General features: G+C 40.6%; 1 protein-coding gene across 2 annotated transcripts in view; it reads left to right on the forward strand.

Moving 5' to 3' along the window:
* ZSWIM6 (zinc finger SWIM-type containing 6) overlaps positions 1-17,496 on the forward strand; it is a 205,475-nt gene extending 187,979 nt beyond the window's left edge. For both annotated transcript variants that reach the window (XM_029218417.1, XM_029218416.1), the window contains 7 exons: positions 1,464-1,610; positions 2,663-2,923; positions 6,710-6,845; positions 9,931-10,088; positions 10,698-10,861; positions 12,601-12,682; positions 14,768-17,496. In XM_029218417.1, the coding sequence (XP_029074250.1) occupies positions 1,464-1,610; positions 2,663-2,923; positions 6,710-6,845; positions 9,931-10,088; positions 10,698-10,861; positions 12,601-12,682; positions 14,768-15,630 (1,811 nt within the window). In that variant the 3' untranslated portion in view covers positions 15,631-17,496. The remainder of the gene's footprint in view (positions 1-1,463; positions 1,611-2,662; positions 2,924-6,709; positions 6,846-9,930; positions 10,089-10,697; positions 10,862-12,600; positions 12,683-14,767) is intronic.
* The last annotated feature ends 8,357 nt before the right edge of the window (positions 17,497-25,853 follow it).

The following is a 25,853-nucleotide window of genomic DNA, read 5'->3' on the forward strand; positions in this document are numbered from 1 at the left end:
TTTCAGACTATTCTTTACTAGCACTGCATATTTATATCCTTCCCTTTATTTTTGTTTGTCCATATTCAAAGAATAGGTTTTTTGTAACTGTTACAATTCCAAATTGCTATAACAGTTATTTTTTATGGGGCTAAGGTTAGTAAATGAAGTATCTTGTACATTTTCAATATTATTTGGCATGATATGTCAACTTTTTAAAAAATTGAGATATAATTGACATATAACATATTAGTTTCATGTGTACAGCATAATGATTCCATATTTATATATTTTGAAATGATCGCCACAGTAAGTCTATATATAAATATATATGTACGTGTGTGTATATATATATATATAGAGAGAGAGAGAGAGAGACTTGTTCCTAAGAGTGATGCTCATGTTTCTGCTTTCATCCTGGTTGTGTATATGAAAGCCAGTGACAGAAATTGAAGGGAAAGACCTTTCCAAGGAATCTAGTACCCACTTTCTATAAATTTTAATACATTGTGCCAGGTCATGCTTTATTTTTATGTACTAATAGTTGATAGTCCAAAACAGAAGACTTCTAAAGGAATACTGAACTTGCAGAATGGCTTTTTAGCTATTTACAAGCCAATATTTTTCTTGTATATTTTATATTATATATAGATTTTATTATAGTTTCCTTTAAGAAGGAACCACTATTATTTATAACTTTAGTAAACACTTAGATGTAAAATATTGCATTGTTTACAATAATGGAATATACCTTAAAATATTTGCAGCTTTTCTCTCAGCACTCTTAACTTGAGAACTTGAAAGTTCTAACATTACGTGAGGAAAATGAAAAGGATATGTTTCATCCAAATTATATGTTATCTTCTGCTATAGTTCCCCTTTGTGGCAAAGGTCCTCTCTTAAATGACTTACAGATCCACGATAAGGAAGATTTTTATAAGGTGATAGGGGAGTAATTTAATAAATATTCATACGGAAGTTCAAGTCCGACCCAGGGTACAGCTGCCTTCTAGACTCCATTTTAGATAACCCAGTGAGCACTGACTCTGAGAGTACCTTCTTAACGTAGTTGTAGAGTTAGTTATCCAATGATAATTCCAGGGGGACTTCTTAGTTCTCTCTAAAGCCACTCCTAGGAAGTGAGGAGAGTTGTCCTTAGCTTCTCAGGTAGAAATTTAGAATTCATTTTCCTCATACATCATAATTTAATAGTGTAAGTAGTAATGTTAACCTAGTAGCCTGAGCATATGAATTAAATAGGTGTTTGAGAGCTGTCTTGGGAAGTTAGCACCATTTATATTGATTCACAGATGAACCTTTAGAACTTAAAATAGTTCACAGGTTGGGGATTTTATGTACCCTTGTTTTTTAATTAAAGAGGAATTTTGAATTGAATTTAGTATTAATTTGTCAGGATGCTGGAAATGGTAAAGCCTTTCTGTCCTCTACTTCTCTCCATGTCTCAATTCCTTTTTCTTACACAGAGCTACCCCATAAAAGCATAACCTCAATAACCAATCTGGAGGGCTGGGTTGGACACCCCCTGGACCCCGTGGGCACTCTTTTCAGCAGCCTAATGGAAGCCTGCCGCACTGATGATGAAAGCTTCCCTGTGTTCTCAGATTTTACAGGTAAAACCATTGACATTTGTCTCATGTGCTTTTTTCCCCTAAACCCTGAATGGCATTCATCATTGGTCATTGTTTTTCTCCACAGTTTGTTTTATGAATCCATATAGTTAACAGTACTAGCAGTTCGCAAGAAAGGGTACTCACACTTTTCAGGCAGGCTCCTACAAACTGGGAAAAGTCTTAGAGTTGACGATTGGCAGCATGTGTCAAGAACCTAAAAATATTTATTCCCTTCTAGTCAATGATTGTACATCTAAGAATTTATCTGCATTTATGACTGTTTTCCAGCATAAAGATATAAAATAAGGATGTACATCATGTGGGAGGGAAGAAGGATTGTCCCTTCACTACTCCCATGGTTGGATTAGCTTGGAGAGTTAAGCATCTAGCCTGTGGTGGTTGCCTTCATGGATTATGGGTGACCCAAACTCTATCAGGAGGGTGAGGGTATGGTATGACTTTGAATTCACTTTTCTTGGGAGTCGGACAGTTGAAGTTTGTTAAGAATTTCTAATAGAAACACCTTAACAGAGATAAGAGAATCCTCAAAGAATCCTTCTCTTGTGACTGATGACTCTTTGATAACAAAAAGGACCATGGAATTGAGTTACATATACGTTGTATTCTCTACTGTTTTTGTTATAAATTACAACATTGTGATAAAAGTATGGAAAAATTTTTTTAACGCCAGGCTTTAAAAAATTGATAACTATTGCAGCCATCATGTAATTTTACTCTTGTTTAATTAAAAATTTGTTTACTCTTAGGTATGCTTAGTATCTCTCCTTAGATTTATAGTTTTCTTTGGTGATTCATTTTTAGTGAGAGAAAAATATTTGTAATATTCTGTCCCCCAGAACATACACATTTAGTCATTCATGGTCATTTTTTAAAAGATATTGGAAAACTGTATACTTTAACCTAAGAAACATGGTTTTCTGGCTTTCTTGGAGTTAAGTCAATAATTTATTTAAGAGTACTAGGTAAAATAGATCGTACTTATCAGGGTACCTGCAAAAGTAGTTTCTGAACTCTGATTTCTTTTGTGACAGAGAATATGGGACAGTGCAAGTCTCTGGAATACCAGCATCTACCTGCACACAAATTCTTAGAAGAAGGAGAATCCTATTTAACGCTAGCTGTGGAAGTAGCCCTAATAGGGCTGGGACAGCAGCGTATTATGCCTGATGGGCTGTATACCCAAGAGAAGGTTTGCCGGAATGAGGAGCAGCTCATTTCCAAGCTTCAGGAAATTGAATTGGATGACACACTGGTGAAAATTTTTCGCAAGCAAGCAGTCTTCCTATTAGAAGGTAGTATGATAAAGAACTTTCTCACTTGTTTAGCCCATTTTATTTAGCCACTCAGCTTTCTTATGTTGGGAGTACAGTTTACGTTGGGAGTACACTTAATATGGTGGTTATCTTGATTGGTATGGTCACTGAGTGTCATAGGCATGTTCACTTTCCAAAAAGTAGTATCACTTAATAAAAATGTTCAGATGTTTACATGTTTATCATTTGATTTAGGTGGTCATGTAAGATAACCTGCTAGAAATGAGCCCCATTTAAATGCCACCAGCTTTAAAAAGGACTGTTTTTATTTAGTCTATGTTGTTCCTGAGATAAATGCAAGTTTGATATTTAGTGAGTTATTGCTGGTAGCCATATTCCTCTTTGCTTGATCAATTAAGTAATAAAATGGAAATTGGCTGGCATTCCTCCAAATTATTGGCTGTTACGTTGACGTCTGGGTTTTGAACATGTCATTTGCACATGCTGACAAAGGACCAAAGACTGCAGAAGTGAATTTCCACTGCGCTAATTATTTCAGAGAATACATTAGGTATACATTCATCAAAGTAAAGGTTTCATAGAATCACTAAGGCAAAGTCTAGTTTTCTTCTTTCTATAAGGTCAAGAGCTAAAGGGCCTAATACATTTTGGATGGCATTATTTTTTTTTTAATGTTTTTTTTTTTTCTTGAAAAGAATAAGTGTAATTAATGTGGTAGCCTGATCTTTTACACAGATTTAGGTGATGTCAAATCTTTTAAACTGCTTCTGTCTCTCAAGTACATGTGTGTTATTTCTGTGGATTTCTCTGTGATTAATAAGCTCATACAGTACGGTATCTTCATCTTATATTCAGAATGGCTATATATAGGGAAGGGATTTAGAGAAAATAGCATTTCAAAACTTTTCATATGTCCAAACCTAAAGATCTATTTGAAAAAAATATTTTCATTAAATATATTATACATTTATGTGTTTTAGAAGTGCACCTTAAAGGGGAAATATTCTTCTGAATAAAACATGCTTAATTTTGGTAAAAATTCCTAATAATTTTTTGAAGCACTCTCCTGAAGTTTTTTTCCCTAAAGATAAAAGCCCATCTTGACAAATTTCAAATGATCTTGATCCTTTCATTACTGTCTTAGTTTCCTGTCATATATTTCCTTTTGATATAAGCAATATCATTAGCCATAAACTTTTCTATGCTGGCTCTTAGTTAACTCTTGGTAACTGCCTTATGATTTTCATTATACTGAGGGAAAAGATGAGGATGTGTGGTTTTCAAAGTTGATAGTGTCTGATATCTGTTCATCACTTACCTTTTTAAATGTCTCCGTGTTCGTTACTCATGAATATTTTTTAACTTTGTCTTAGTCTTTGCTTAGTCCATACCTTCCCATTAAACATTTTAGTGAGAACTGTGCTCTGTAAGGAGGGCTGATGACCCACCCCATGCTCCTCTCTTTTCCCAACCTTGCTAGGCCCCAAAGAGTGGTTGGTGCAGGACAGGAAGAAGTCCAAGGGGAAGCCAAGGGACCATTTCTATAAACTCCAAAAGATAAGCGCTCCATGACTGAGATGACTGCACTGGGCACCAAGGTCTTCATACACTTATACTCTGTGAATTTCAGGGGCAGATTAGTTAGCAGACTCAGGTATATGAAAAAGAGGAAGCAGTAACCCTGTATTTTGTTGCTGAGTGTTAAATCACTTCTGGACACAGTATGGGCACCTTGAATCAATTGGCATATTGGAAAAGCACTTCTGGGGAACTTAGATTTCAAATTTCAGTTTTTCATTTTTCAGTACACCAGAGTTCAGGCATTATACTGACTATTAATCAACAAATAATTCTGTGATACCTGACTGAATGTTTTGCTTGTTGGGAGGTGTTATTATGTTGATTATGCGTCCTGGCCTTCCCTGCATAGTATAAAAAGGGAACTTGATGGTACAAGGGAAACACTGAAAGGAAATGGAAGAGAAATGAAGATGGAAAATATACAAGTTTGCTGTAATTAGTCCTTAAAAAAATAGAGTTAATGTCTTAGTGTGTCCAGGCCGCCATTAAAAAATACTATAGGTTAGGTGGCTTAAACAACAGAAATTTATTTCTCACAGTTCTGGAGGCTGAGAAGTCCAAGGTCAAGGTGCTGGCTTAATTCAGTTTCTGGTGAGGGCCCTCTTCCTGCCTTGCAGATGGCTGCCTTCTCCCTGAGCCCTCACAAGACAGAGACAGAGGTCACTCTTTCTGTCTCTTCTCATAGGTCACTAATTCTGTTGGACCAGGTCAAGGCCCCTATGACCTCATTTAACCTTAATTACCTCCATAAAGGCCTTATCTTCCAGTCACATTGAGAGTTGCGGCTTTAACATATGAATTTGGGGGGAGGGCAAACATTCTATAATATAACAAATAATCTGGCCTCACCATATGAACTAAAGGTAAAATTGTAATGCCTTATCAGCTTTTGAAGAATATCAGATCGCTAAAACATTTTTAAATGTCTTAAAGACAAAAAAAAGAAAAAAAGATTAATAGATTTGATAAAATTAGAAAACTAGGATGGATTTTAATTTGTCTACGTAAAAGAATAAGTTATTTACATGACTTTCAAAGTACTTTAATAAGGAACAATTCAAAAATACTAACCAAAGAATAAAACAATGAAATTTAAAAACAACTTCTGTTAAAATGATCGAAAATGTATCATGCTCCTACTCAGTGCCCAATTCAGTAGCTCCTCTCACCATTTCCTCTGAACTGCATTTCTTGCATTCTAAACTCTTCACCAGACTTACTTTTCTCATGGAAAACAAATGTATTATGTCCTTTGAGCAGTAGTGTCATGATTCATAATTCTACAAGTCATGAAACCGATGTTAACCCAAAGGTGACATGGAAACTAACTTATAAAACACTTCACAGTAACTAAACCTCACAGCACCTAAGCGGAAAGTAGCTGAACTAACCACTGTGGTTTCCTTTCAAAATTTATTTTAAAAGTTGGTGTTGTCCTTCTTAGGGTGGCATCCAGAGAGCACACAGGGGAAGTCAGCTCTGCCACCGTGCCTGTCACAACTTACTAAGAAATGAATTTTGACAGTTTAAATATAATTTTACTTTTAAAATTGGTCTTTTGAAGTCCAAATAGTGGTAGAATCAGTTACTTTATTTTTTTTTTTTCTTTTGCCTACGGTGAGTATTATTCTGGTCTTTTATTATTAATCCTTTATGAGAATTAATATCTATTTCTGCTTATTAGAAGCAACAATATTTAAAGTCTTTGTATTGGGATTTGTGGTTCAGAATCCTCCCTATCCCTCCCCCTGAAACAGAGGACTCTTTTCTGGAAACCTGGCTTATTTGTGCCCCTAAGACTGACTGGGGCTGGGGCAGTTTCCAAAGCTAAGCTGTAGAGTCATCTGTGTATTTGAAAATCTGGATGCTCAGATATCACACACTGAGATAGGGTCTTTCTTAAATTCAGTGAGGTTTCCTGCTTTGGAGTGTTTATTTCTCTGAAGCAGTTATAATGTGAAAAAGTTCTGCCCCCATAGTTCTGTGATTCTCCTTTTAGCTGTGGCACAGGGAATTGTTCCTGAAGTGAATTTGATATCGTATACTCTACCCTGTAGAATCATTTTACTAAGAATTGTATTCGTTTCTACTATGTCACTTAGATTACATTCTTAACTAGATTAGCATTGTTTATAACTTTACATAAAAAATTTAAACTATACTTTACAAGAAGTCTTAGTTCCTTTTTTAGGAATGTAAAATGTGTATACTCTCTTCCTACAGCCGGACCATATAGTGGTTTAGGCGAAATAATCCATCGGGAGAGCGTTCCAATGCACACATTTGCCAAGTATCTCTTCACCTCTCTCCTACCTCATGATGCTGAATTGGCATACAAAATTGCACTGAGAGCAATGCGGTACGTATTCACAGCCCCGCCGGGCAGAGGCAATCCAAATCCCCCACTGGGAAAAATGGCTGTTAACTGACTTCTCATTCATTCATTTTTCTTGTAGGCAGCAGAAAAACTAAAAAAAGCTTCTTGGGTTGTGGTGGTGGTGGTTTGTTGGCTTGTTTCGCTTTTGTTTTAAAGTAAGGGAAGAATGGTATTCTTGTCTGCTGTCACTCATGTTCATGGTGGCTTTATCCTGCTTTTTCTTGAAGCTAGAATTTGGGACTAGAGAACAACTTCAGGCCAAGTTTAACCACAAGGCAGCAACAGTTGAAACCTTCCTAAATAACGTAACTGTTTAGAAAAAATTAGATTTTTGAAGCAGTGGTAAATAACACGTATACTTGACTGAATATAATAATTGAGAGAGCCCTTCACACCGGCTGTAATTACACATTCCATCAGTAGCGCAGGAAAGCCATCCTAGCACCGAAACACCTTTATGCTCCACTGGAGGATGAGAGAAGATGGGAGCTGTATCTAGTGTTGAAGGCATCACTATTTAGGGGTCTTCCAGGATTTGTTCGCCTCAGCTTTGTTTCCATCCACCCCTCGGCCCCTCCTTTTCAGTAATAACAATTAGAACACATTCTCTGCTGCTGACCTTTCTGTTTTCACCCTCCTTTTAAAAAGTCAGTTCACAAAATAATTATTTTTATCACGAATTTGTTCTAGCTGAATATTTTTTAATGAACTCAAGATTAAATTTTTCAGTCTTATATATAGCCTTTTAAACTTTAAGGACCTGAAAGGAATATCTGCCTTTCTTAAAACATGAGCTTTTTTCCTTTTATCTTTTTTTTTTAATAATTAACACACGTTAAAAAAAATTTTTTTTATTGTGGTAAAAGTCACATAATATAAAACATACCATTTCAACCATATTTAACTGTACAGTTCAGTGGCACTAAGTACATTTACATTGTTGTGCAACTCTTTAATTAACACACTTTTGTTAAAGTGCCGATTAGACCCTGTTATTGCCACCTAAAGACAAACCACGTACACACCTAAAAGCTTGAGGTGCTGGAGAACAGTTTGATTCCACAGAAACTTTTCATCGAAGATACTATCTCTGCAGCCAGTGTAATGGATTCAAAAACAATGCCTTTCCTGTATGAGTATAGCTTATAAGTCACAGGAGGCCTCTTTTATGCAGCAATAGAGTGTGTTTGTATTTGTGTGTGTGTATATGTGTACCTGTGTGTCATTGTGTATTGAGGCTGACATCCTTTAATTTGACATGCTTTCCTTGGCAACATGAAATCTCATTAACATATCAGAGAAACCTTAAAAGTTCTCTCTTGTCTGTTTTTAAAATATCAAAAAATAAAATAACTAACATAAGCAAAAGTCCCCCACCAGATTACTTTATACCACTTGGTTTGTATTTTAGAGCACAGTTTTATAAGTACATTCCTATTCCCATTTTGGGAAGCTGAAATGGAAGTTATCAGGTGAAGACAGATGTTCAGCTCTATACTTACTCAAATCCTAACAATTCTGCTCCTGTGGTAAAGGGAAGGATACTAATGTTATAGTGCCACCAGATGCTATTGCTACAGTTACTGTAAAGTTTAAGGGTAAAATAGCTAAGGTTTCTCTGTGGTTCTGGCTTATGTGAAGGTATCTTTCAGGTGGGGAGGCTTGCTTTTCTAACGCTCAGAAACTCATTTATGTCCACCCTTGGTTGCTGCCCAGGCAGTTCGTTCACGGGGGACACTAGCAGGGCACAGGGGAATTGTTTTCCACCTCTTCTCTTCTACCTGCCACACGCCCTCAGCCAAAGGATGGCCATGGGAGGGAGGTGGTGTGAACTACTAGAGCATCTCAAGACAGCCAGGGGAACAGGAAGGAAAAGAGACAGGTAACTTACTTGCTTCTTAGTCTTTCTAGAAAGAGAGGGGAGATACTGAAGAAGGGCATTTTCACAATCATTTTCTCATCTTTCCAGGGACGTTGACTAGTGTGCTCTACAGCAGCTCTGGAAGGATCTGCCTGTGAATATAGGGATAGTCTGGATTTTTAAAAAGCTAAATAGCAACCCCACCAAAATTCTTACTACTTAATTGCCACCATCAAATGCTAGCATCTCTGTCCCTAGATAAAAGGAAAAGGGAATGAGGGATTTGGCTTACCAGAGCAATAATTGCTGTTGGGTAGGGCCCCAAGCCCAGCATCACACCCTGACCCTGCTAACTTCTCCTGGTCCCCAGCTCTTACTCCACAGTCCCTAACACTGGTGTACTTGAGGGAAGGTCAGTGTTTTGATGATTGTAAAAAAATTATTGCAGTTATAGCTACTCTACTAATCTCTTTGGTGCTTATTTATATTTGAAAGAGACCGCCAAGCATGTGCTTTGTTTCAATAGTTGTTCTTTGTTTCAATAGTTGTTCTTTATTTGTCAACATATTCTTAAAGATACATTGATTAAAATAAGAAATCATGCTGAATTTATGCAAGACTGTCAAGGGACAAATGCTTGGATCATTTGCATCCATCATCTCTGATATGATTGATAGAACATTTTCTAACTACAAATTTCTGAAGTAATAAGGAACTAATTATGCAGAAAGGATGAATATATGGAAACAAGTCATTTTTGTTTTACTTTGTTTTAATAAGTTAAACTTATTTGTCTCAGCTATACACTGATTCCTAACGGTTGTAATCTCAGTTTTAAATATCCACTTGACTTTATCAGTTTCTTTTGATTTTTTAATGAGTGATAAGATTCAGAAATTTTACAGTAGGTAAACATTAAGACTTGTGTTTCAAACCTCTCCATTGTTACATGTCTTAATTTCCTTGAATGTTGCTGTTTTCTAAATGATGCTAAAGAAAGGAAACCTCTTAGGGTTAGGCGATGGGCAATTAACGAGGTAACTTTAGCATCCAGACAGCAGAGTGTAGCTGTACCAGCTCTTCCCTCACGGAGGACCTGAACAATCGCTCCCAGCAACCTGCTCCTCTGGCTTCTGGGCAGTCCCTGTGGCCAGGGTGATGGACAAGTGGTAACTAAGAGCCGCCTGCCTTGTCTTGTCATTACAGGTTGCTAGTGTTGGAATCCACTGCTCCAGCGGGAGACCTCACCCGTCCACACCACATGGCATCCGTTGTTCCCAACCGGTACCCTCGTTGGTTCACTCTAAGCCACATAGAATCCCAGCAGTGCGAGCTGGCATCCACTATGCTCACTGCAGCCAAAGGTACTGGGTTGTCCTGAGGCCTCATGATTATTTTGTTAGTTTGCCTTTTTATTTTAAGGGTCGTGTTTTCCATCAGATTCTCAATAATGGTGCTCATGTTGTAAGGGATCCTTTTCTTTAGATGTTAGCTTATGAAGCAAAACAGGTGCTACTCAGTTGAGCTGGCATTTTCCTCATTTAACTGCATCATTAAACTTGCTGCTGGCAGAGTTTGGGTTTAGTTACCATGCCATGTAAATGGTGGGTGAGCTTCAGAGGCAGATTAAATTCTCCCTGAAATATTCACCAGAAATAAAAAAGCAGGAACCTGAGAGAACTATTTGCTATCTCATGTTGGTTCTGGTTCACATGTGCTTTTAGTCATGAGGGTGTGTCTCAGTGTATCTTTTTCCTGAAGCCCGGATTCATAGATATGCAATAACCTTGGGACACTTAGTTGTAACATCTGTGCCATCCGTGAACATTTCATGTAAAGTAACTTGTAGTTTGTGTTTTGTTTTGTTCCTTTCTTAACTCTGTGTGTGTGTGTGTGTGGTTGTGTGATTTTTGTTGTTGTTGTTTTGCTTTGCCTTGCTTTGCTTTGATTTGGTTTCCCCTTGTTCGTTGCAGGCGATGTTCGGAGGCTGGAAACAGTATTAGAATCCATCCAGAAAAACATTCACTCCTCATCCCACATCTTCAAGCTTGCCCAAGATGCATTTAAAATAGCAACTCTCATGGACAGTTTGCCAGACATCACTCTTTTGAAGGTGTCTCTGGAGCTGGGCCTGCAGGTATGTGACTGTGGTCTTTCCTGGGGCACCAAGGACTGCTAAATAAAAGCATCATCCGAGGGTGTTGCAGTTTGTTTGGACTTTTTAGCGTAGGTACATGACTCTTTGGTGCACAGATCTGTTAGACTTCAGGAGTGCGCTGGGCTTCGCAGTTGTGGTCATTCCCACCTGAACCAGACTGCTGCCTCATGTGTAGGACTGTACCTTTAGAAGCCCTGTTTGTGTCTTTCAATAAAAAATCATCTTCTGTACTAGAGCCTTAACATCACTGTTTCTCCTTTAATGAATTGAAGAAGAGTTCTTCCTATACATGGCTTAAATAAAGCTCTCATGTATAATAACGATTCATTTGTTAGGGTTAAATTTTTAGAGGAGGTATGGATATTTACTGATGTTTGCATTTTCATGATAGATGGACAGTTCTGACTCCTTTTTTATAACCCTGAGAAAATTAGGGTAAAGGAAGAGGGATTGGGCCGGGGTCCAGTTTCAGCTTCAGCAGGCCTTAGACATATTACCAGGGACATTTTGAGTTAGTCATGTAGATAGATGTTTGCTTCCTTATAGTATCTGAAAAGATTATTGTATAAACCAGGAACTGAAGTTTATATTTCTACTTTTCTCAGGGAATCTCTATTAACATTTGTGTTTTTCCCTCCATAAAATGCAGTGAAAGAAATTGTCATCTTCTAATTTTCTAAAGTATGGGGACTAGAATGCCCCAATTAGATGATTAATATTGTTTTCTAGTTACGGCTTCTCCTTAACAGTGATTAATAACGTTAAAGAATTAGACTGTAGAAAAACGCACTTGCCACTTACAGTACTCTACAAGCAGAGGGCATGGGAGATTGCATTTAAGCTATACAATGACATTTTAGAGTTCTTTTAAAAAATAAATTCTTGTTGTTTATCATTTTCCTCTTAAAGGTATGATGCAGAAAGAACCATTAACATGAGTTTTCTGGGTATTTGGACTTCTGGCAGGTTTTTTTGGTAAACGGCAGATTACTGAGAGCTTGCTCCCTGCCTCATTCTTCCTGGGACCCAGGAAGGAATCCCACAGGACCTTTCCAAGGCTTTAGGAGTATTACGTCCCTAGATGCTCTGAATCTTAACAAATGAGGGAAGCAGGACGATATGGTGAATTTTATCTTGTAATCTATTAGAAAGTAAAAAACAAAGTTAGATTGCTAATGATGCCAAAGGTGATTTCTTTCTAGAGACCTGGGGTTATCTTCTTAATCGCCAGGAAGGAACAACCAGAGATTGAAGGGATAACTAAAACAATTATTTAAAAAGAAAACCTCTTTGCCAACTGAGGGTTCCTAGTCAGGATTAATTCATGAGGTGGCTCAGAAATTTAGAACCATGGAATGTGAAAGCTGGAGAAGGGAAGAGGGCGTGGGCTGTGTTCACTGTGCCAGTCCAGCCCTTGGATTTTGCAGAGGAGAGAAGTGGTCGATTGAGTGACTTGCCCAGGTTGCCACGTCTAGTCAGTTGGCCTACCAGGAGTAGAATAGAACACAGACCTCCTGCCTCCCAGGCTGGGGCAAAGCCAGCAAGGGGAGCTGTGGGTAAGTCCAAATTCATATGCACAGCTTTATTTGAAATAAGGCTTTCCGTCCTCCTGGTAGTAGGGAGTCTGCCTAGTAATTTATACCTTGGAATGAATTGTTTTCTTTTTCCATTGACTTAGGGATAATCTTCCAAAACATTTTGTTATCCTGTCTTCATAGGTTATGCGAATGACACTGTCAACCTTAAACTGGCGCCGGCGGGAGATGGTCAGGTGGCTGGTAACGTGCGCTACTGAAGTGGGTACGTAAATCAGGGGCAGGGGCGCTCCAAGGCTCCCCGTGCTCAGATTTCACTTATTTCCAGGTACAGAGAAGAACATTTTCACTTCTTTACCTTGACTTCTCCAAGGCTCCTGCCCCTTCTGGCAACGTACAGGGGCTCTCTTCCCCGAACCCCACCGTCAGCCTTCAGTTATACACACTTGCATTGTTCCTGTCACATCTGTGGGGCTCCAACTCTTACTTAAAATGGAATAAGTCAGGGAGCAGACACTTTTTATTCAGCTGTTCTGTCACACTTAAGGTGCTTTCAGTAACTTTTGTGATAATCAAGTTTACAGTTTCATATTCCAGAGTGAATCTTTGGTAGGCAGCAAACCATCTTTGGAACTAACTTTAGACTGTGGGTTAATGGTTCAGGTCACTTTAATGAAAACAATATAAAGTTATCTAGTTGCACTGAGTTTTTTCTTCATCTGAGGGCATTCGTCATGGTATCCAACAGAGAAATGACCACTGGGTGTGGTTTAGGTGAGCTTTGTGAGAATTTGTAGTAGCCATAAGAAGATCCCCGGGCTTCCCTGGCGGCGCAGTGGTTGAGAGTCTGCCTGCCGATGCAGGGGACACGGGTTCGTGCCCCGGTCTGGGAAGATCCCACATGCCGCGGAGCAGCTAGGCCCGTGAGCCATGGCCGCTGAGCCTGCGCGTCCGGAGCCTGTGCTCTGCAACAGGAGAGGCCACAACAGTGAGAGGCCCACGTACCGCAAAAAAAAAAAAAAAAAAAAAAAAAGAAGATCCCCGGTTGACCACACAGTGCAATCTGTGAGACCCTTCAGCCAACTATTTCCCCTCTGCAGCAATAAATCATAACTAAAAAACCCATATATTCCTGGCGAGAAGGCCAACGCAAACAAAATGGTGGCTGTTGGAAATAAACGTGGGTTAAACTGTCGTCTTCTTATTTGCATCAGAAAAGGATACACACCTCTTGCTGAGACGACACTGCTACCTCAGTGCTTATCTAAAGATTGACACAGCAGATACTGTAAAAACATTCTTCTTGTTATTTTTCTTTTATTAATCTATAATGGTATGTTATCTTGGAAAAAGGGAAATTGGTCTCAGTATAAAAATTATATTACTGGGGCTTCCCTGGTGGCGCAGTGGTTGTGAGTCCGCCTGCCGGTGTGGGGGACGTGGGTTCACACCCTGGTCCGGGAGGTTTCCACGTGCCGTGGGGTGGCTGGGCCCGTGGGCCGCTGAGGCTGCGCGTCCGGAGCCTGTGCTCCACGATGGGAGAGGCCACAGGGGTAAGAGGCCCGTGTACCGAAAAAAAAAAAAAAAAAAAAATTATATTACTGAAGTGATGCTTTAGTGAAGCAATACAAGGATAATACCAGTTTAAGAACTGCCACACCACTCCCCCACCCCTGCACCAAGAAACAGGCCTAATTTCTCTTAGATTTTAGTACCTGTGCTTTAAATGGCCCACGTTTAGGATTTCCCTACAGCTGAGGCATATTGCGTCTGTGTACTTAAAATGGTTATTTTAAAGACCTTGTCATCCATTTCAAACATCTGAGTCGTCTGTATGTCTGCTTCTGTCGACTCTTTTCTCTTGATTATAGGTCACATTTTCCTGCTTCTTTGTGTGTTTATTAATCACTTTGTATTGTGTGTACTTTAAACTTACACACAGGCACACAGACCACATAAAAACTCCCCATTTTGGTGAGGGTTGTAGTTTTTCTGACTCAGATTCTGTGGTGGGTAACTGACAGGAGGCCCCAGTGAACTAGAACTCATTAGCAAAAAGCCATTGTCTGCGATGGCAAGCAAGCAGCAGCACAGTGCAAATACCAGCTGCCGAGAGGATTAGTTCTTTATTACAGCAAGTTCATGTTCCTTTCAGGCATTTCACTGAATAGCAATCTATAATAACCTTATTCTAAAAGGTTGCTCCCAGGCACATTACCTTACAGGATTTTCTGACCTAGCTCATGTCCTGTGATGGTTAACAATGTGAGCATTGATTATAAAGTGGAAATAAGGCAAGACCTCTGGGCAGCCTCTCGTCAGTAATGGGGCTTCTCTGTGCTCCTTGCAGGTGTTTACGCCCTGGACAGCATCATGCAGAGCTGGTTTACGCTTTTTACTCCCACTGAAGCCACAAGTATTGTTGCAACCACCGTGATGTCCAACAGCACCATCGTCCGCCTCCACCTGGACTGCCACCAGCAGGAAAAGCTGGCCAGCAGCGCCCGGACACTTGCATTGCAGTGCGCTATGAAGGACCCTCAGAACTGTGCCCTCTCCGCGCTGACCCTGTGTGAAAAGGATCACATAGCTTTTGAGACGGCGTACCAAATTGTTCTTGACGCTGCTACAACTGGCATGAGCTACACCCAGCTCTTTACAATAGCACGGTACATGGAGCACCGCGGGTACCCCATGAGGGCCTACAAGCTGGCCACCCTGGCCATGACCCATCTTAACCTGAGCTACAATCAGGACACGCACCCTGCCATTAATGACGTTTTGTGGGCCTGTGCGCTTAGCCACTCCCTTGGTAAAAACGAGCTTGCAGCTATAATACCTCTGGTGGTCAAGAGTGTCAAGTGTGCAACGGTACTGTCAGACATTTTGCGCAGATGCACTCTGACCACTCCTGGCATGGTGGGACTTCACGGAAGGAGGAACTCTGGTAAGCTCATGTCACTGGACAAAGCCCCCTTGAGGCAACTCTTGGATGCCACAATCGGGGCCTACATCAACACGACACACTCACGGCTCACACACATCAGTCCTCGGCACTATAGTGAGTTTATAGAGTTCCTCAGCAAGGCCCGAGAGACCTTCTTAATGGCGCATGATGGACACATTCAGTTTACACAGTTCATCGACAACCTGAAACAGATCTACAAAGGCAAAAAGAAACTGATGATGTTGGTTCGGGAGAGGTTTGGTTGATAGAACTCGTATGAATGGGGGTGGGGGTGGGAATGGGGGGGACAGTTTGTTTTTACTTGAGCCTGCCTTTGTACCCTTTTTAACTTAAAGAACAGAGCCACACCGGTATTATATGTGTATAGTTATATTGCGTTTGCAGACTAAATTGTCATGTGAAAGTTTGTGTGTTTTTAATTTTCTTCCCTTTTTCTTTGTTTTTATTTTATTATTTTTCTTATTCTTTTTTTTTGTTTGTTCTTTTGGTTTTGTATGAGAGAGAGGTTAAAAAGGTTTGGTTTACACTGAGTATATGTTGTCAAGTGGCAAAAGTCCACATAGCTCTCCTGTTTTCTGTATACGTTCACAGCCTCAAAAAAAAATAATTGAAATGGCTTTAAAAACCAAACAAAACACCTCCATCCTGTGATAAGTACCTCGAATGGATTCAGCTTTACTCCTTTGTAACTCATCTTTACATTTTCAGCATATTTAAACAAACCAACAAAACGAAAATACTAATAGTTAAAAGGCTGACCCACGTGGCTTTGCAGTGCTGTTCGTCCAGAAGCATGGCACACAATGCTTGTGCATGTGGAAACTTAGCGACTGTCAACATACATTCTCAGGGATTTATCAAAAAAATAAAAATAAAAAAAAGAATGAGAGCATTTATTGTACTGTATATATATTATAGTATATGTCTGAATATTGAAAATATAACATTAACTAATTTATAAAAAATATTCTATGTAATGCAAAATACTTGAAGCTGCAGTAGCTTGGTTTTAAACAAAAACAAAAAAAAACTGAGAGAAAACCTATCAGAAGGACTAAAAGTGCGCCTTGCTTCAGGGTTGGCTCAGGCGGTGAACTTCATGCTGGGCATCTATGCAGAGCCACCTTTTGGATTGCATGGTTTGACTGAGATCTATTGGGAGAAATTATATATGTATATATATTTATACAACTTATGTATACATATATATATGTATACACACAGACACAAGACACACCAACCACAACCACTACACCACACATGCTTGTAACAGGCACTAGAATAAAGAGGGGCAACAAAATACACAGCCAGAGCAGCAAGCCTTAGCATTAAGAATATACAGTATGCCGGAACTGGGGTTCGTGCCTCCTAGCCTAGGAAACTTAAAAGAAATATCCTTTCGACAAAACGCAAAATGTTTTCCAAAACAATTGACATCTGATACATTACGCCTTTGCAGTGAGCTAATAATAAGCTAACCTTTGTGCACAAATAACATTATATATATTATATATCTATTCTGCATAGGTATTTTGACTTTGTGCAGGACAGAAAGTTGTGTAGGTATGACTGTTCTACTTTTCAGTTTTCTTTCTTTTTTTTAAATATATTTTATTTTCTCTAGAATTACTCAAAACAAAAGCAGCCTTCTATCTTGCCTTGTCTTAATGCTTTAAAATAACCAAACTGGAGATCTAACTACCAAACTGTTCATTATATTATTAAATACCAACTTTGGTTACAGTATAGTGTCTTTACTTTAGCTGATGGTTCTGTAACCTTGTGCTTTTAAAAGCAATTTTTATGTTTTGGTGCAAAAGTTGTCCAGTGTCTCTCGTTCCCTTCATTAGAGAACATGCTAGAGGTATGTTTGTAGGTATTTTTGTTTAGAAGAACTATTTCATGCGCTCCATTTTATTTATTATAATAGGTAAAAAGAAAAAAAAAAAAGGTTGTACTTCATCACCCATGTAAACATGCTCATGAAGTTGAAAGTAATTAAGATTTGATACACTGATATCAATTTATTTATGTAACTAAATCACTGTTTTATAAACTTGTTAATGATCAACAATTTTTGTTTTGATTAAAATTAGCTTTTTGAAAGTTGATTCTGCCTCCTTTATGGTATATCTCTAATTACGCTTGAATTCAGTGATTATGGACGTGGGTGTTACCACATCTCCAAGTGTTTTAATACCATATTCATTCATTCAGTAAATATTTATGTACTGTTTTCTAGGCCCTGGAGATGTAATGGTGAATAAAACCAGACACTGGAGCTTACTTTTCTGCTTAGTGGAAAAGACAAGACATAAATCAGATGATCACAGAGATAAAACATGGGACAGAATAGCCAGTTTTTCTTCAGTCTGTACATTTGGTCATTCTTCCCTAATAAACTATTATTGAAGATGCTCAGTACTTGATATATTTATTAAATTCTAAGTTTGTTAGAGGTTTTTTTGTGTGTGTGGTTTAAAGGAAATTACAATATAAGGGGTAAATGCTACATATACATTATAAACGTCTGTCCCACCCCATCTCCATCAAAAATCTAAATGCAAAATGACGCAAATACGTTTTTGGTGTGTGTGGTAAAACCACGTCATAAAACGTACCACCTTAAGCATTTTTAAGTGTTGTGTGTAGTGTTGAGTGTATTCACATTGTCATGAAACAGATCTCCAGGGCTTCCCCATCTTACAGGACTATATACCTATTAAACAACAACTTATTCCTCCCTATACCCCAGACCCTGGTAACTGCCATTCTGCTTTCCATTTCTATGAGTTTGGTTGCCTTAGAGACTTTATGTAAGTGGAATTATTACAGTATTTGTCTTTTTCATGAGTGGCTTATTTCACTTAGTATGGTGTCCTCAAGTTTCATCCGTGTTGTAGCATATGAGAGGATTTCCTCCCTTTTTTTTAAAGTTGTGTAGTACTCCATTGTATGTGTATACCACATTTTGTTTATGCATCTGTCAGTGGACATTTGAGTTGCTTCCACCTGTAGATTGCGAGTAGTGCTGCTGTGAACACGGATGTGCAAATATCTCTTTGATACTCTGCTTTCAATTCCTGTGGATATATACCCAGAAGTAATACTGACAAATATGCTTTTTAAAGCTACAATTTTCAGAATATTCAATCCCTTGAAATATTTTAAAAGTTTCTCTTTGGGGCTTCCCTGGTGGCGCAGTGGTTGAGAGTCCGCCTGCCGATGCAGGGGACACGGGTTCGTGCCCCGGTCCGGGAAGATCCCACATGTCGCGGAGCGGCTGGGCCCGTGAGCCATGGCCGCTGAGCCTGCGCGTCCGGAGCCTGTGCTCCGCAAGGGGAGAGGCCACAACAGTGAGAGGCCCGCGTACCACAAAAAAAAAAAAAAAAGTTTCTCTTTGACATCCAGTCTCAAATGTGAAAAGGTTAATAAGTCAATGGGTGGAAGTTAAAATAAATGAATCCATGGTGACATATTAAAATCACATTAGTGCTAAGTAGAAATAAAAATCAAAACTATAAAGTGGTATGAGGATTGGTTCTTTTTTGCAAGTTTATTCTTAGTTTTTTGAAAGTTGACATTGCCTAAGGGTAAATGTAAATTCATGTGGGTCCATTAAAACACCAGAACATTTCATAATGAAGTGGACCCTAAAAAGTCAGGAGAGTGGCATCACAGGAAGAACAAAGGTGACTTGTAGTAGTAAAGAGTTTGAGATCTTTGCTGATGGAAAATTAGCCGGTGTTCATTGACTGTGTTTCCTGAGAAATCTTAAAATTATCATGGGCCCTTAGAAAAGAGATGGAGACCAAGGATGTCGGGCAAGTGAACTCACGGTACTTTCTCACTCCCATTTTAGCCAACATTCTTGAACTACCAAGACTTCAACTCCTTGATTAGGACTATGGTCAAGTAGACATACTAATTTGATATGTACGTGTTCTCTCACCTTCCAATGGACCAGTGCTAGAAAAAGCCCTGATACTGTTAAAATTTGAATAGCAGGAAGGAGAAATGGAAGAAGTGACAAGCTTAGATAACTCAAAGGTGGCAGAATTTGTTCTTAATTGAATCCTGGACTCTCGATTTCTGATTTCATTTGAGAACAGAGGCTATAGTTTCAGGGGGGAAATGAATGTTTCATGACTTTCAAATATTAAGTCAGTTGAAAAAGATTATTAAATTATTGTAGTCACAATATTATAATAGTACAATATAGTAGCAAAGGAGAACTGAGCTTTTTCCAAATTGCTGATAAAACTTAAATGGCAGCTATCTCAGAACTTAATAAGTGGTCAGCAACAAGCTAGGAAGATGTAGGGAAAAAGGGACCATCATTATATACTCTGATACATCTCAGTGAAATAAATGTGAGTGAGGTAAAATTTAAGTTGAACTGTTTTACACCAGTATGAGGACGGATTCAAGCTAGCTTGGGTAAAAGACATCGAAACATGAGATGTACTGGAAGGATTCTGAATGGTTCGTTCAGAAAACATCTTTTGTGGGCCTACCATGTGACAGACATGGTTCTAGGTGCTAAGACAAGCAATGAACAAAAAATGTCCTTGTGGAGCATATATTCTAAGTTGGAGGAAGACATAAATAATGTATTAGCTGGTGATATGTATTATAAGGAAAAGCAGAGGAAAAGGGTACTACTTCAGGTAGAATGATCAGAGAAGACTTCTGGCGTGGTGAGATATGAAGAGATATGCCTGAAGGAAGTGAGGGAGGGAGGTGACCATGCTAACATCTGGCAGATGTGTATTTGAGGCAGAAGGAACAGCAAGTGCCAATCCCCGCGGTAGAAGTGTAGGGGTGTGCTTGCCTTGTCTGAGATCAGTGAAGGAAAGGGACCGTGGCTGGGGTAGAATGGTTAGGGGATGGTGAGGTGGGCAGAGAGATAGGAGATAAGGCTGAAGACCAGGTAAGTTAGATTGACTAAGAACTAGTTTTTTAAATTTTTATTGCTATGAGGGCTTATAGTTCATCAAGATGATTTTTACTCTGTATTTGAAGGATCCAAAGTAGAGAAAGGAATCTTATGACCTGACTTGTGAGATGAGAAGCCATGTTGTTAGGAGGGCAAGAGGGAAGCAAGGAGACAAATTAGGAGGCTCTTCAAGTAATCCAAGCAAGAAACAATGGAGATTGGGCACTATGGCATCCGTGGACATGGTGACAAGTGGTTACAGTCTGCATATCTGGCAAGGATGAGCCATCTCTTGATATCAGATGCAGCATGTGAGAAAGAGAGGCATCAAAAATGACTCCAAATGTTTGAACTTGAGCAACTGGAAGGAAGAAATTGCCAGTAACTGAAATGGAGAACATGCCGGGGGATAGGTTTTTGAGAGGAAGAGCAGGAGTTCAGTTTTGAGCACGTGAAATTTGAGATCCTCCAAGACACCCAAGGGGTGCTTTTAAGTAGGAGTTAGCTCACTAGAGAGGTCAAGGAGTAAAGGAAGGTAATTTGACCCAAAGTAGAGAATCCTAAAAATGTTCATCTCCCTGATTGAATTGTCATTGTGACACAGACCTTTGCCAGTCCTTTCTCATCTTCCTGGCTTCTAATTGGTGGCTTTTTCTAGCACTCGGTCCTTTGACTGCTTCTTATTTCTGTTCTCTATGTATTGACTTGATGCTCTTAAAATACTTTCACCACAGATAGGAAACAAGTTTCTGGTCCTCACAAATCACATCTCTCCGTCAGAGATGGACTGTCTTCTCTCAGTTCCAGTTTGCAAAATCCCAAGGAGGAACCCCTCCTGACATGGACTCTGACATAAGGGGAAAGGTCAGAGGGCACAACATGGCCAAACAGGGGGTCCTGGTTATTGGGGTATAGGGTTCCAGAGAAGAGAGATATATTCTCAACTTTACAAGCATCATTTTTGGTGTCTTCTACGTTAAGAACCAGACAGCCCACTGATGGGCAACCTTATAAATATACAGCTGTGTAAATATAACTCTGCCTTATGAATATTCTGACTTGCTCCTACCCTGTGCTGTCTTTGGTAAGATTATAATACTTCCAACATTTTGGAGAACCGTGGGTTGCTTAAAAGTCAGATAAGGGACTTATGGTCCCCATCCCTCCCTACTTTTATTTTATTTTTCTTGGGTTTTTCCCCAACTTTTTATTCTGAAATTTTCAAACATACAGAAGAATTGAAAGAGTAGTGAAAAATGTTACTTCCTAAATGTCCCCATAACCTGTGAAACTTGAAGCATGTTTTGATGATTCATGTTTGTAGATCTTGTGACTCAGCGTGATACGATATGAATTGCACCTGTACCAGGAACCCAGTTCTAAATAGAAAAGGAAGAAAACAGCCTCTTTCCTCTTCTTTTTACCTCAGAGCCAAAATGGAAACAACTTCCTATTCTATGTAGGGAGAAGTATGAAAAAAAATTTTTTTTTTGCTTTTCAAAACAAACCTAATTTCAAACTATATTAACAATTAGGATAAACTTTCAGCTCTACTGATAAACCCTAATTTAAAGCATGTGGAACGTTCTAATATAAAAAAGAATTTTGTTTTTCCTCCATGGATGGTTTTTAAATGGGCTGCTACCTTGTAAATGTGATCCTTTAAGTAATACAAAATGTAGAAAAGATGAAATATACTTCAGGGCAGTCTGAACACTGCTTCCATTTTAGAATAGTGCAATGTGCACATTCACAGATGCTAAAACAATATTAGGGACAAGTGCAAGGACACTTTGGTCCTATCATATACCTTTGGTTATCATCACCATAACAACAATCATAATAATAATGATGGTGACCAGAAGAGATCTTCTACAACTAAAAACATAAAGAAGGAACCACAACAAGACGGGTAGGAGGTGCAGACTCGCAATATAATCAAATCCCACACCCCCCAGGGGCAGGCAACCCACACACTGGAAAATAACTATATGGCAGAGGTTCTCCCACAGGAGTGAGACTTCTGAGTGTCCGTCTCACCAACCCAGGGGTCCAGCACAGGGAAAAGGAGCCACCAGAGCATATGGCTCTGAAAGCCAATGAATGGGGCTTAATTGTAGGAGCTCCACGGGGCTGGGGGAAACAGAGACTTCACTCTTAAAGGGCACACACAAAATCACGCACACCAGGACCAAGAGCAAAAGCAGTAATTTGATAGGAGCCTGGGCCAGACCCACCTGCTGGTCTTGTAGAGTCTCCTGGAGGGGTGGGGGGGCGACTGTGGCTCAATCTGGGGACATAGACACTGGTGTCAGACATACTGGGCAACATTCACCCATGTGAACACAGGGGCTGCCATCTTGGCTCATTAGCACCAAGATCCTGGCCCCACCCAACAGCCTGTAGGCACCAGTGCTGGGACGCCTCAGGCCAAACAACGAACTGGGAAGGGACACAGCCCCACCCATCAGCAGCCAGGCTGCCTAAAGACTAAAGAGCCCACAGCAACCTCTAGATATGCCCCTACATACAGCCCTGCCCACCAGAGGGCCAGGAACTAGCTCCACACACCAGGGAACAGGAACCAGCCCCTCCCACCAGGAAGCCTGAACAAGCCTCTAGACCAGCCTCACCCAACAGGGTGCAGTCACCAGGAGAAAGAAAGCTATGACCCCACAATGCAGGCCAGACCCTACCCTGGGACTAGCTGGGCCATGGGCCTGCCCACTAGAAGGAAAATGCAACCTTTAGGACACACTGGGCCCCATACCCAACATGCAACTGTGTCAGGAACTAAGCTCCCCTGCCCCCTCAATGATCTGAAACGAGCTCTAGGATCCCTGGGTCCTGCAGCCAGACTCCAGGAACAAGCTCTGCCTGCCAGTAGTCTGGCACTAACTCAAGGATCTGGCTTCACATGCCAGAGGGTGGGCAACAGCCCAAGAGTCTTCGGGACTCTGACTCCGCCCACCAGTAAGACAGCACTAGCCCCGGGGGCCCCTAAGATTCCACAACCAGCCAAGTAATTACCAGGTCCCACTAAACAGCAGCCAGCAGCATCTATATGAGGCAGGGCCTGGCAACCAACTGGACTAGGGGTCGATCAGTGCTACCAGAATGCCCACATAGTCGGCCTACCACAACAGAAGGACCAACACAGACCTCTTAGAAGAGATCCCTAGAGCATATAGCTTGGGTAATGAGAGGGGAGTACACAGCTGGTATGCATAGGATGTCTTCTAAAGAGGGCCACTTCTCCAAGGTCAAGAAATATAACTAACTTACCACACACATAAAAATAGAAAAAGCAACTTAGACAAAATGAGGTGGCAGAGGAATACGTTCCAGATGAAGGAACAAAATAAAACCCCAGAAGAATAACGAAGTAAAGTGGAGATAGGCAATCCACCCAAGAAGGAGTGCAGAGTAATGATAGTAAAGATGATCAAAGAACTTGGGAGGAGAACGGAGGCACAGAGGGAGCAGTTAAAAGTTTTTAACGAAGAGTTAGAAAGCATGAAGAACAACTAGAGATGAAGAATACAATAATTGAAATGAAAAATACACTAGAAGGAATCAATAGTAGACTAAATGATTCAGAAGAATGGATCAGTGAGCTGGAAGACAGAGTAGTGGAAAACACTGCTGCTGAACAAAAAAAAGAAAAAAGAATGAAAAGAAAAGAGGACAGTTTAAGAGACCTCTGGGACAACATCAAACGAACTAATATTCACATTATAGGGGTCCCAAAAGGAGAAGAGAGAGAGAAAGGGCCCGAGAAACTTTGAAGAGATAATAGCTGAAAACATTCCTAACTTGGGAAAGAAAACAGTCAACCAAGTCCGGGAGGCACAGAGCATCCCATACAGGATTAACCCAAAGAAGAAAACACCAAGACACACTGTAATCAAAATGACAAAAATCAAAGATAAAGAGAGAATACTAAAGGCAGCAAGGGGAAAGCACTAAATAATTTACAAGGGAACTCCCATAAGGCTATCAGCTGACTTTTTCAGTAGAAGCTCTGCAAGCCAGAAGGGAGTGGCATGATATATTTAAAACGATGAAAGGGAAAAACCTACAACCAAGAATACTCTACCCAGCGAGCCTCTGATTCAGATTAGATGGAGAAATCAAAATCTTTACAGATGAACAAAAGCTAAAAGCATTCAGCACCACAAAACAAGCTTTACGGCAACTGTTAAAGAAACTTCTTTAGGTTGGAGACCTTCCAGATGGAGGAGGAGTAAGACGCAGAGATCCCCTTCCTCCCCACAGATACATCAGAAATACATCTACACGTGGAACAACTCCTACAGAACACCTACTGAACACTGGCAGAAGACTTCAGACTTCCCAAAAGGCAAGAAAACCCCCATGTACCTGGGTAGGGCAAAAGAAAAAAGAAAAAACAGAGACAAAAGAATAGGGATGGGACCTGCACCAGTGGGAGGGAGCTGTGAAGAAGGAAAGGTTTCCACACACTAGGAAGCCCCTTCACTGGCGGAGACTGCGGGTGGCGAAGGGGAGAATCTTCGGAGCCACAGAGGAGAGTGCAGCAACAGGGGTGCAGAGGGCAAAGCGGAGAGATTCCCGCACAGAGGATCGGTGCCAACCGGCACTCACCAACATGAGAGGCTTGTCTGCTCACCGGCCGGGGCAGGTGGGAGCTGGGTGCCGAGGCTCGGGCTTTGGAAATCAGACCCTAGGGAGAGGACTGGGATTGGCTGCGTGAACACAGCCTGAAGGGGACTAGTGCACCACAGCTAGCTGGGAGGGAGTCCAGGGAAAAGTCTGGACCTGCCAGAGAGGCAAGAGACCTTTGTTTCAGTGTGCACAAGAAGAGGGGATTCCTTCCCAGTGTGCCCACAGAAGGCAGAGCACCGCCTAAACGAGCTCCAGAGACGGGCACAAGCTGTGGCTATCAGCTTGGACCCCAGAGATGGGCATGAACTGCTAACACTGCTGCCACTGCCACCAAGAACCTGTGTGCAACCACAGGTCACTCTCCACACTGCTCCCCCGGGAATCTGTGCAGCCCGCTACTGCCAGGGTGCCGTGATCCAGGGACAACTTCCCCGGGAGAACACATGGCACACCTCAGGCTGTTGCAACGTCGTGCCGGCCTCTGCTGCCTCAGGCTCATCCCGCATTCCAATTATGACTACCGTACCCCTCCCTCCCCCAAGCCGGAGTGAGCAAGAGAGACCTGATCAGATGCTGATTTAACTGCTTCCTGTCTGGGCAGGTAACAGATGCCTGAGGGCGACCTACAGGTAGAGGTGGGGCCAAAACCAAAGCTGAACCCCAGGAGCTGTGCAAACAAAGAAGAAAAAGGGAAATCTCTCCCAGCAGCCTCAGGAGCAGCAGATTAAATCCCCACAATCAACCAATCAACTTGATAAACCCTGCATCTGAAGAATACCTGAATAGACAACGAATGTTCCCAAAATTGAGGCGGTGGACTTTGGGAGCAACTGTAGACTTGGGGTTTGCTGTCTGTGCTCCAGTGCTCCAGTGCTCCAGTGC

The sequence above is a fragment of the Monodon monoceros genome, unplaced genomic scaffold (assembly GCF_005190385.1).
Source record: "Monodon monoceros isolate NGI ecotype Baffin Bay Population unplaced genomic scaffold, NGI_Narwhal_1 Super_Scaffold_12, whole genome shotgun sequence".
NCBI lineage: Eukaryota > Metazoa > Chordata > Mammalia > Artiodactyla > Monodontidae > Monodon > Monodon monoceros.